This window comes from Stylophora pistillata, chromosome 12 (genome assembly GCF_964205215.1).
Source record: "Stylophora pistillata chromosome 12, jaStyPist1.2, whole genome shotgun sequence".
Taxonomy (NCBI): domain Eukaryota; kingdom Metazoa; phylum Cnidaria; class Anthozoa; order Scleractinia; family Pocilloporidae; genus Stylophora; species Stylophora pistillata.
In genome coordinates, this window is record NC_142530.1 from 23,005,200 (window position 1) to 23,017,455 (window position 12,256).

Genomic DNA, 12,256 nt, shown 5'->3' on the forward strand with positions numbered 1-12,256 from the left:
AGACGAAATAAATCTCAACTCTTTGAAGTCTGCTCTGTCTTGAACCATGGATTACGTTGAGGGAGTTGAGATTGAATTTACTTTAGTTATTTAATGTACCTTTAAGGTTGATTGATTCCTATGTAATTAATTAGAGGATAGATTTTCTTAATATATAGAAATATTTTAGCATTAATATAGTTTCTTTGAAAATTTTTGTTATGTACACGGCCCACTGGAAGAGCATGTTTTAATTTTTATTGAGGTGATACCGTTAATAAAGCTTGATTGATTGATTGATTGAATGACGTATTTGAGTCACAAAGTCCAATATACAATAAAACTTTACTTTCCATTACGTTACAGGAAATGGAAACCTAGTTTTTGAGATATTTACATGCTTCAATAGTGCTACTTGAAAGTGTTAGTACACGCTGCTGAAGGTAATCTAACTTTTAATTTTTTCATTCTTAACTGGCTTGAATCCCTATAACAGTTCAAGGTTTTCCTCACCAAAAAATAGCCTCTTTTTCGAAATCAAAGTCCACAGACCTTACAGAAAACTTGGAAATATTAGTAAGATTTTCTGGTCTAAGGGATCAAATTATAAAAGAAAATATCTTGTGCTCTTGGGTCCAAGGAGATGAAATCATTTTCGAAAAAGAAAATAGTTATTAACGTTAACATTAGCCTATTCTTTCAAGCAGTGTGTCCGAGTAACCAGGGGAGTAGAACCTGAAGTGAAAAACCAAAAACAGTTCTAAGCGATAACACGTCACAACATACATGTCATTTATCGAACATCTTTTAAACAAAAAACGAGCGTGATTGGGCAACCAACAAACTAGCTGTGTTTGTTCCGATGTCATTTTTCAAGGTGTCAAGAATATCACGACACGATTTAGCCACAAAAAATAGGGCAACAGGGCAAATTTCAATTGAGCGTCAAAAGTAATCCGGGAATGCTTTGGTTTTCTTCACTTTGCTCTGTGATTGGTCCAGAAGACTCGCTCCACTTTCTCAATCAACCAGACGCAAAACTAAAACCAATCACGACTTGGTCGCCGGCGCTTTCCCGCGTTTTCCCGCGCTTTAGGCAGTTTGGTTGTTTTTACTTCGAGTTCTCATTGGCTCTTTCAAGGTATTTTCTTTTTTTCAGATTGGTCGTTGTGATTACATTGATTTTGGTTTTACGAGACTCAATCGAATAGCGCTCAAATGAAAGGTAAATAATTTAATCAACTTAAAAGCGAACCGCACTAAACAACATTGGTGTTTTCATGATCACTTACTTGACGATTTCTTCAGGGTAACAGTTGTTGATGGTGTTTATGTGTTCACTGAGTGCTGTGTTCCCTTCTGCATTAATCTCTTGGATTTTTTTCAAACTTCCACTCGTCACAAACAGTCGACGGGCCTTCACATCGTGCGGGAGAACTTTAGCAAACTGACTTACAATGTGTTTCAAGATGTTTGGCGGTGCGTCTTTCAGCAGAGGTTCTAACGCTGGCAAAGACACGCACTTCTGTAGGATGTTGGTCAGAGCTTTCTTGGACTAGAAGAAACGCAACAATTATATCAATTGTAAATCAACAAAGTATCCTGGCGCGGTTTTGCGTGCGCTTTAAAGCGTTAATCAGCGGACGAGCGAAGAAGAGCAGCGACCGGACGTTTTCGCAAACTTGCCGCCTACTAACGTGCGCGCCCAAAAACTCAGCTACGCAGGTTTGCTGCAGCTCACAATGACTGCAGGTGTACGTGACTGCAGCTCGTACTGGAAACGCCGTAACGATGATAGCATCTTCTGGTTTCTTCCCTCCTTACATAGTTTTCCAATGTTAATTTAGAAATGGGCGTGGCAAAGCACAGTCGAAAGAGAGCTTAAGGAGCGGGGACTGAGAACCTGAGGTAAGGCAGACGTACCAGCGGGGGTAAAGCAGCTTAGAGAGTAAGAGGGAGCAGCCTGGAGAGTAAGAGGGAGCAGCCTGGAGAGTAAGAGGGAGCAGCCTAGAGAGTAAGAGGGAGCAGCCTGGAGAGTAAGAGAGAGCAGCCTGGAGAGTAAGAGGGAGCAGCCTGGAGAGTAAGAGGGAGCAGCCTGGAGAGTAAGAGGGAGCAGCCTAGAGAGTAAGAGGGAGCAGCCTGGAGAGTAAGAGGGAGCAGCCTGGAGAGTAAGAGGGAGCAGCCTGGAGAGTAAGAGGGAGCAGCCTGGAGAGTAAGAGGGAGCAGCCTGGAGAGTAAGAGGGAGCAGCCCTATTCACCACAAGGAGAGAAAGGAACGATAACAATGATGAAGTTGGTATAAGTGCAATGACTGCCGTAATGGATTTCTAAAACCTGTTTTTCAGAGAGAGTGGTAGCCCAATGTCAAAGTTACAGGGAAGCTTTCAAACTTAACAAGCATATTTTTAATTTCCTGTAGAGATGATTAGCCAATAACCGTAAAGCGCAAATTTCAACTCACCTTAAATCAATAAACATTGATTCATTTTCAAGGAAATTCGCGCTAACATCATGACTTTACTAAGCATTTCTAAATAATTTGGATATATCAACAAAGTTGAAATGGTAAATTGGCCACAGTAATGATTACAAAAGCTGACGTTTCGAGCGTTAGCCCTTCTTCGGAGCGAATGTTCGCTCCGACGAAGGGCTAACGCTCGAAACGTCAGCTTTTGTAATCATTACGGTGGCCAATTTACCATTTCGACTTTGTTGATATATCCAAATTATTTCGTTACTCCCACCGACGCAGCCCCAAACAGTTTCTTTCGAAACTATCAGTTTTTATTCATAAGCATTTCTAAACCCTACTTTACCAGGAGTAACCAGCGTAAATATTATCCTTGGCTTCTCATTTCGACACAATGTGTTGCAAGCAAGTTACGAGAATTGTCAACTAGAAAATAGTGCTTTGACAGTAACGAAGAATTCTCGAAAATGGCCAACAAAGGTTTTTGTACGATGACCGGGTTGGTAAAGAACAGCATGGTATGCCAAGTAAGGTATCCCTGTACAAAACAAGACGGAACAAGAAGGTGCGATAAAGATTTTTTCCCACCAGCACCTGAACAAAACGGATGCTACTTTCATAATGCTAAGTACTATGCTAGGCATAAGACTGCAAAGCCGTACCTTAGCTTGTAGGTCCTCTGAGCTAGAAGAGTCTTGGTAACAATCCAACAAGGACTTCAACACATTAGTGCCTGCCACTTCCTCTGCGTGGACTGGTGTATGTCTTCCAATCTGACCCAGGGCCCAAGCTGTAGCAGCCTATTGGAAACAAAATTAAGGGTGTTTGGTTCGCGATCTCAAGAAACTTTGTTCATTTGGTGAAAAGAGCCAAGTTACTGGGGGAAATAAAGTGTGTGAGATGTACGTAGTTGATTAAACATGAGAAAGTTGTATTCCGGATTTAGGAGTCCCGGCTGAGTGTTGTGGCCAAGTGTGACAAATTCTTAAGCAAGACACATGGCTTGCCTTTTTCCAACTGGGAGAATCAACTGTCAAGAAAACTTGACAGAGAAATATTTTGATGTAAGGCCATTTTGTTACAAAACATCACATTTTAGGCTTCAAACTAAGGTTTAACTTCACACATTCTTTCACAAAGTAGTAAATTCTAAATGGTAAAAAGAATTTATGATACTGTAGATATTTTACAGTCAGAAGAGAGAGGTAAAGGAAGAAGAGTTGCAAAATCTAATGAAACCAAAAATACTGTCTTTCAACAGTTCAAAAACTGACCACCAAGACTTGTTAAAACACCATATACCTGTATGTGATCTTCTTCATTCCCTCTTAGCTGGGTGGAACGCTACATTTGTGAGAGGAACAGACTTCACATTATTTAATATTAATTTATTCCATTTTCCTAGCATTAACTTAATTCCATAAGGAAACAATTATATAACTACCTATACTAAGAACTAAAAGACCAAAAAAACAAAGACAAAGACAAAGAAAACAAACAAACAAAAAAAACAGACAAACAAACAACAAACAAACAAACAACAAACAAACAAAAAATTTGCAGTGGGGAAGGACTAGAAGGGAACATACGAACCATTCGAGCTAGTCCACCTAGGATGAAATACAGTGTCAATGACAATACAGTCTATCAGGTGATTTATCCCTTGGCCTCTAAGAGTGACCTGTTATCTCAATTCTCCCTTCAGTATCTTTGTAATTCACAGACAAATTTGTCATACTGCAAATAATGCTAATATCATTTATATCTTTGCTTATATTCAAATATTTTTTTAAATTTATATTATGTTGTGTCCCCTACAATTAGCACAGGTTTTTAATCTAAGCTAGGTTTCTTTGGATGCTTTAATAAAGTTTCATCATAATCATCATCATCATCACCTCTGAATCAGACATTAGGTTCATGAGAATAAAGGAAAATGATCATTGGTTCAGTTTTTTTTTTTAAAGGTGATATGTTATAGGGCCAACCTGACTGTTTCTTCCTTTTCAAGTTGTATTTGTTTTGTTTTCAAGGCAATTTGAATAAATCATTCTGTCATACTATGTATTTGTTTTAAAAAAAAAATCCTTAGGAAATGCATAGAGAGCAGTTTAATGGAGAATACCAATATTGATGTCAGGTCGTAAAGGATTAATTTGATTCTGGGTCTCTAAATACAACACTTTCACTGAGGTGTGTACTATGTGCATATTCCCAGCTTCATGATTCCAAAAATGACCAAACTGACTGGGTACAGATGGTCATGGCTGAGTTCCAACCTATGGGGCCCAGGGGGTACAAAACAGCTAAACAAAATAGGTACGAAAGGTCCCAGCTGGGTACCATGACGATCAAAACGTAAAACTCATGAAACACTTTATGCGCAAGCACATGAGCAGATGTCGATTGTTGAGTACGATAAGTTAGTAAAATGTCATGCGAACAATTAAGAAACAAGGAAAGTTTATGTGAGGGCCATGAGTTTATCAGTTCAATTATTGTCTTATGCTACCTTCGTTAGATCAAACATACTTTAGTAGCATGGGTAAAAAAGGTAATCCCACACTTCCTCTCGAACACAAATATTTGGAACCAAGAATTTGAAAGTTTACTTGGATTTTTTTATGAATTAGAGACACAAGTCTCTCAGTCTCTTCCCATTGTAGAGAAAAAATTAGGAATTCATACGTATCGATCAGTATGACATTTATAATATATCAGTATCAAATAGCTCAAAATACCTGCTGCAGGGTGTGGTCATGCTCACTTCGTGATATAATGCCAGCTAACACAATTGCTCCCTGTAATAAGAACCATTCCAAAATCATTTTAACTTACATCCACAAGCTGTAGGTGTGGGCAGAGATGATAAAATTATCAAGCAGAAAGGGAAATGTCTAATTAATAGCATTCTTCAGCCCACAGGAATAAATCCACCTGAAGGGAACTTGTGAGGTTTTGAAGAGTAATTTACTGGGGAAGCCATGGATTGCTTATTACTATAAATATCATCTGTTATGAGGGCTTCAACTTCTCTCTATTGGATGAAAAAACAACAGTCTTAAATCAGAACAATTGATTTCAAAACACCTTCAAGTAAATGTATGTACCTTTGCACGAATGACAGACATGGCAAGTGTTTCTGAGTGAGCAGCAACATATCCAAGCATCATAATGCCAGGTAATCGCACATTTCCTCTTGATTCTTTAATGAAATCAACCACAGCTGCTACTCCTCCCGCATTTGATATCAAAAGAGCAAGCTGAGAAAGAGAACAACGTTTCAAGTATAATTATATAATTTCTGGAAAGTGTCTCAACAAGATTTAACAGCTGGTTTCAAAACATATCAAGTAAAAAAAATTAAGTAACTTAATCTATGACTAGTTATACCTCTGGTGTGTGTTTAGCAATTTCTCTGATTAAAGTTGCCACATTTTTTTTCACATACTCGTCTTCATCTACAAGCAAACAAAATCAAATAATTAAGAACACTCTTTATAATTTTAAAATTTATACACTTAGGGAAGGTACGTTTTTTATTAAGGGGGGGTGGGCTGGAGCTTCGGAGGGGAGGGTCATTAGTAAATATTTTACAAATTGGGGAGGGTCAAACCTGTTTGGTATGCAGCCAGGGGAGGGTCACAGTTTTTTTTTTTGTTTTTTTTTCGGCAAGGAAAAAACTACTCCATGTCGGTTAGTTGACTTTTAATTATTTGTTACCAAACACGCGAAGTGTATAGAAACCTAAAACCTATATATGCAAGCAAAGTTATCAGTCTAAATCAATCTACATCATTTTAAACAGATGTCGAGATATCATGTCAAAAAACTATCTTCTCCAAACTAACGTAAATTGTCTCTTTGGACCCATGCCCGCTTTCGTCCATATTTTGACGTCGGTAATGTTTCCGTGCGGGGTTCTGGTATAAAATTAGTGTCCGGTGACAATTCGTTACTTGAGCTACTCCATCTGATAGGCTTAGCCACAAGTTGCTTGGCAACTTTTAGAATTTTTCAGCAACTTTGGACTTATTGAGGTTCTCTGAAGCCACTTTCTTCACGTTTTGAGCCACATTGGTCAGTTTTCGATAGACATTTATTCTAAAATACAATAATTAGGCCGCCCCCATGGATTGATTTTTGTGATGCCTTATCACGAGGTCAGCGGTATCACGTTGCACGTTTTTCAAGATGGCGGACAATTACAGTGACTATTTGTTGATCAAGTGAAATGGAAAGAACCTCTGATATTATCATTGGACTTTGACAAATAAAGTTTTGATACGAAGCAATGTGCGAATTTTTAATCTTTAACACACAAAAAAGGTACGAAAAGCAGAAAAATTTTGGCAACTTTTCAGCAACTTTTTGGAAATTCAGGAACTTTTCGGCAACTTTTTGAAAAAAAAATAGCAACTATTTGGCAACTTTTAGACACTGTTATCCACAACTTTTTTGGGATTCATCAGCAACTTGTGGCTAGGCCTTCCATCTGACCTCATGAAATCCTCACATTCTGCAAAAGCACATTTCCCTCTTTCTATTCCTCCCACATCCTTTCCCATTTTCAAGTTTTCACTGTGCAACGCCGCGCAATTAACTGCTTTGTGCACAGACATGGTTATATGAGCAACACTTCCGGTCAGTTATTTTCACTTACGGTAATTTTTGTCTTGAATGAGGTGGGGGGAGGGTCAGATCCTTTTGTTTAGGTATTTATGAAGGGTCATGCATTAATCCAATCTGGAAAGTGGTAGGGCCACGACTTTTTTGGCAAAAAATTTCTAAACTAGCCCGGCCCACCCCCCCCCCCCCAAATAAAAAATGTACCTTCCCTTAAAAGTGTTATGATTTCAGGAGATTTGCACTGGATTATTCTAAGGAACTCTGCAGAACCAGAAAGTGAGGAGATACATGCGCCGTCAAGAGAAAATACATGTAAACTCTGCTGATAGAAATAGATAAAACACATGACAAAATCATGGAGGAATCCAGAATTCAAAAAGACTTTACCTCTAAGGCAGGCTAGAACAGCTGGAAATATCTCAGCTTCAACAACCATCTCAGCCAAGTCTACAGAATGTTTGGCAATTTGGCTCAATGCAGAGAAAATGTGACGCTGAAGAAAAGAGATATTTATAACAACCATTAACATCCCATATTTATATTGGAACATCAAAAATTATAACCCACCAATTAATTTTGGCGCGATTTCATTGGTTACTTTACGTCACGTGGTGCAAACTCACAGGACAGTTATCACACAATAACCCCCATCCGCGTCAATATTTGTCCTCCAATTTTTTCCGTGAAAAAGAAACATAGTCAACACAAGAGTTTCAACATTTCTGTTCTCCTATTTATATGGAAGGAAACCAAACTCTTTTTTTTTTTGGCTCGCATCAATCCTGTGCATTTGCCATCAGATCACCACTGGCTTTTTTACTGTATTTACATGTAGTTTAATTGCCATGTGAAAATTAAACGGAGGGTATAAAAATAAATAAACCCTGTTTTGGCTTGCTGGTTTATATGTCAGCTGATAATGTCCTTGGCTGAGAGATTGTCCTCAAAATTTCAAATTTGCCCTTGAAGCTTCACTTCTTGGCCAAATATTCATTTTTCGGACAATCTCTCAGCCACGGACATTATCAGCCACCCGAAGGGGTTTATTTACCAAATATCAACTGTTAATAAAAATGCAAGATATAAGGGGATGGAGTTAAAGGACTGGACAGGGGCTAAAATTCACAACAGACGCTAACAGCCAACTGTCATGGAAAAGTTTCAGTCTTAACCCTTAATTAATACCCTGACATCAGTATGCATATTCTCCATACTGTTCTCTATACATTTCATAATTAAGGAGCTAACAAGGAGAACTTGTTTAACAAGGGCTCTTTTAAGTTGGTGATCATTTTACTTATTCTCCTGAGCTTAATGTGTGATTCGGGGGTGATATTGTAAGGAGAAATTAGATGCTAGTGACTCTCATGGGTGTAAGGGATTAACCATCAGCATCAAGTTACAAACTAAAGCTAAAGTTACTGCTGCCTTCTTTGAAAATCTTTGACAACTTTGTAAATAGAGTTGTTGCAATTTTGAAACAAGTTCAAAAGATAGCATAGTCTTCTGAGCCATTACAAGACTTACCTTCAGTTTTGAATCATTATTAAGAATCATCTGAGCAAGGTGAGCAATAGCTCCTGCATCTACCACTGTTTGGGCCAACTATAGAAAAAGGATTATGTGTTAAAAGATCAACACCACAACTCCCATTCTTTAAGGGAAAGCCTCAACAATGAAGGTATATATAAAAAAAAATGCAAGGGCTTTTCAATTGAGTACCAATATTACTTCATTGAGAAAAAAAGAAATCTATGGACTTGCCAACAGCGCACTGCTCACCTCAGGTGAATGCTTACAAATATCACTCAGTGCTGATGCAGCAATTCTCTTGAGAGGCATTTCTGGTTCTTGAATGCAGAGGACCAGCAGTGGGACAGCTCCTGCATCAACTACTGCCTGGGAGAGCTCTAAAAAATATGTACGAGAGGTAAAGGTTTGTATTAATTCAAGGAAATTGTGATCAGAATTGAAGGGAAGATGGAAACTGATAGTATTTCAGTGCTGGTAATTTACCCGCATTGTGTCTTGCAATATAGCCAAGGGCCCAAGCTGCTGCCTCTTTGACCCCTGGGTCAAACTCCTCCAAGCAGATGACAAGAGCCTCCAGGGCACCACAGTCTACATCAGCCTGTAAAAAGCAGTCAGATCCTTTAGTGAGTTTGGACTCCAAGCTGGGGACTTTCTTTTTCTTTAATGTGCATTTTCTTAAAAATTATATCATAAAATTAATTTCATCTTAATGTACCCAACCTCAACATTATCCTGATGACTATGTGAAACATAACATAACAGTACTGTTTTTGTTCAATCAATGTAATTAAGCCTCACAAGTTAACCAATGGTCCATTTTACAATTGTGTGCTTGGTTGCCAAGCCTTTGAATGGGGTGAGGCTAGGGTTGACCTTGTTATGATACAAACCTTGCTGCCTTTCAAATGTAAATCACTTTGTTATCATGCTAAGTACAAACAGGTCTCTATCACAACAAGGTCACCTTTAACCTCACTCTGAATCATAGGCTTGGCAACTAAGTACACAACTGTAAAATGGCCTATTATGACAAATAGCATAAAATCTTAATACTGCATGATGTACATGTTATATATATACAAACACTTTGTGTGATAGCTTAAAATTTCTTTTAATTAGTTTGTTTCCCTACATACTTGTGCTAGCTGAGGGGAATGTTTTGCCACAGCCCGTAGTACAAATGCAGCAGCTTTCTTGTAAAATCGCTGTGGACAAAAACAAAAGACACTCACAGGTTAATAATTTTTTTTTTTGATAATAAAAAAACATGCAAACTGTTTCAGGTAAAAACATTGGCCTATGAGACAGTATGTGAAGGTGTCATTCATCGAGTGTATTTGGTCAAGATGGCTATGAATTTATCTAGTTCTTACTTGAGTTAGACTACAACACAGTAAAGACCTATAAAAGTGCTCTAAAAGAATGAAGTATTTTTTTTAAATTTAATTTATTGATTTATTACAGATTCCAACAATTGAGAGGCTCTTCTTCTGTAACAATACTAATCTAATCTAAGTATATATATATATATAATTTATGTAGTAACTAATTGAAAGTATAATAACAATAATAAAATTAATCAATGTAACTTATTGTGAGATATTAAAATATACAATACATTTTTGTGGATTCAAGACTGATATTTAGCAAACAAATGTTTCTTAGCACTATGGCAAAAGACATTATGTTCTAAAATGTTTCTTGTTGCTATCGGGAGTCTATTGAACAACATTGCTGCTGAGTGCTGGAAAGTTCCTGACTCTCTAGGAGTAAAAAGTACGGGCGCTGTTGATGATCTTAGATAATAAGCAGGTACTTCATGGAGCGTCAGTTTCAGATACTCAGGAAAGCTATTATTGCCGTACAATGATTTATGAGTGAGTTTGAGAATATTGAATTTAACTCTTTCTTTAACTGGTAACCAGTTTAACTTAATAATATCCTCGAGACCTGCAAATTTTCTTGTGACAAAGCCAGCACAGGCATTCTGTAGACGTTGGAGATGCTTTTCTTGATAAACAGGCAAGGGATCAGTCAGCTATCCTGACTGATCAAGGTTAGTCAATAAACAATTTGTATTGAAGCATCACATATAAACCTACAAAACTTGCCATGGTCTTCTTACTTTTGACTATCAAAAAAAACTGGAAGATGTTTGCTTCACATGCATGTAAACAAAAAAAATAAAAGACAAAAATGCCTTTGTGCTTCAGGTAGCCAGCTATTAGTGTACACCATTTCCTTTATTTGCATACTTCTAGAGCCATTGATAAAATAAATGTTAAATTATCATATGCCAGCACTTGTTAATATTACTGCAACAATTAATTACATTTTGCTCTCCCAAAGAATAAACCAACTGCGGTAGAATGTCTCCCTTCACAACAGCCTCAGCAAGGTCTTCATTGTAATTTGCCAGTCTACCGAGAGCTAATGCAGCAGTCTGTTGAATGTTGGGGGCAACATCCAGGAGAAGTGGTCTCAGTAGAGCCATTGCACCTTCACAAATAAACATTTTGTATTGTTAATAAAAATGTGAGAATATGCTGATTGCCTATTTTTTGACATGTTAACATAATTTGATAAATAAAATATAGTCAGCTATGTGGTTGGACGATATCATACAGAGGAAAAAATCATTGAGATTTAGGACAAATCATAAATTCAAATGTTACACAAAGAATTGAACATGATCTTTATTTATTCGAATATTGAGTCCCTTACTGACACAGTCTGACCGATGATGCGAAAATATAACTCGTTATCCATTTTAATGCATTGCACTACATATGTGTTCTACTTCCAGTAGACATATGGAAACACTGGTCTGTGTTTCCAGTTAACACACATTCTAAACTTGTATCATCTGTTTGAGTAGCTAGCTATATAATTTTTCAACTTCATGTTCGTGTCACAGATTAGTTATACAACAGTGCTGGTGAATTTATTGTGATTTCTGCTCCGAAAGCTGAGCTATACATACGATTCGGGTCATCCATGATTTAGAAGAATTACAACAAACTTACTTGTCGATTATTTCGTCGGGAAACAGTTTTGGAAGTTAAGATGGGAGAACCATCAGAAAATAAAAAAAAAAAAAAGATCTTCATAAACCAGACTACCTGAATTCCTTGGGAGTGCATGCTTAACTTACCAACATTCTGAAGAGTTTCGATGTTCTCCGGCTGATTTGCGAGATCGGCGACTTTCTGAACGAAAGCCGTCCTGTCTTTTTGATACTTCTCAAACACTAAGGTTTAAGAAAAAGCATGCATCAGTAGATTTGACATTACAACGTAAGAATGTTATCATATACTTTACATTTTACCTTGTTTAACCTGTCTTGAACTCATTTCTCTCTTTAGAGGGATGTTTCTGTCCAAACCAAGCACTACTAAAATCGCATTCGGACGTACTGCACTCTAAAAGCTGTTTTCCACTGCTCCGTTGCTACGTTACAGGATGTTACTTCACGCGTGCGCTAAAGTGTAAGGTCACTGACTGTATTGTCAGGCGCAATTCCTTCTAGCAGACACCCAAGGAGCCGACCATTAAAACTCTTGAGTCGGGGGGGAGGGGGGTGGGTGATTTAGGAAAAAAATTTCCTGCAAGCGCCGGTTGGAAGAAAAAAATTGTATGCAGCCC

The 12,256-nt window shown here is 37.7% G+C and overlaps 1 protein-coding gene across 1 annotated transcript; it reads right to left on the bottom strand.

Moving 5' to 3' along the window:
• Positions 1-305: 305 nt before the first annotated feature.
• LOC111331941 (sperm-associated antigen 6) lies at positions 306-12,096 on the bottom strand. The gene is made up of 15 exons (XM_022937173.2): positions 11,940-12,096; positions 11,766-11,861; positions 10,944-11,110; positions 9,748-9,816; positions 9,095-9,209; positions 8,861-8,988; positions 8,606-8,683; positions 7,466-7,571; positions 5,843-5,910; positions 5,560-5,712; positions 5,191-5,250; positions 3,752-3,793; positions 3,112-3,249; positions 1,272-1,534; positions 306-714 (listed from the first exon to the last, which is right to left on the bottom strand). The coding sequence occupies exons 1-15, from the start codon at positions 11,962-11,964 to the stop codon at positions 666-668; spliced, it is 1,557 nt and encodes a 518-aa protein (XP_022792908.2). The 5' UTR covers positions 11,965-12,096; the 3' UTR covers positions 306-665.
• Positions 12,097-12,256: the final 160 nt, after the last annotated feature.

What these genes read in the sequence shown, in the direction of transcription:
- LOC111331941 (XM_022937173.2), bottom strand. Translation starts at nt 11,964, where the DNA reads ATGAGTTCAAGACAGGTTAAACAAG. An exon ending in ATGAAGAAGATCACATACAG is followed by an intron (nt 3,250 to 3,751) that starts GTATATGGTGTT and finishes TGTTTCCAATAG; the next exon opens with GCTGCTACAGCTTGGGCCCT. An exon ending in CAGAGGACCTACAAGCTAAG is followed by an intron (nt 1,535 to 3,111) that starts GTACGGCTTTGC and finishes CGTTTCTTCTAG; the next exon opens with TCCAAGAAAGCTCTGACCAA.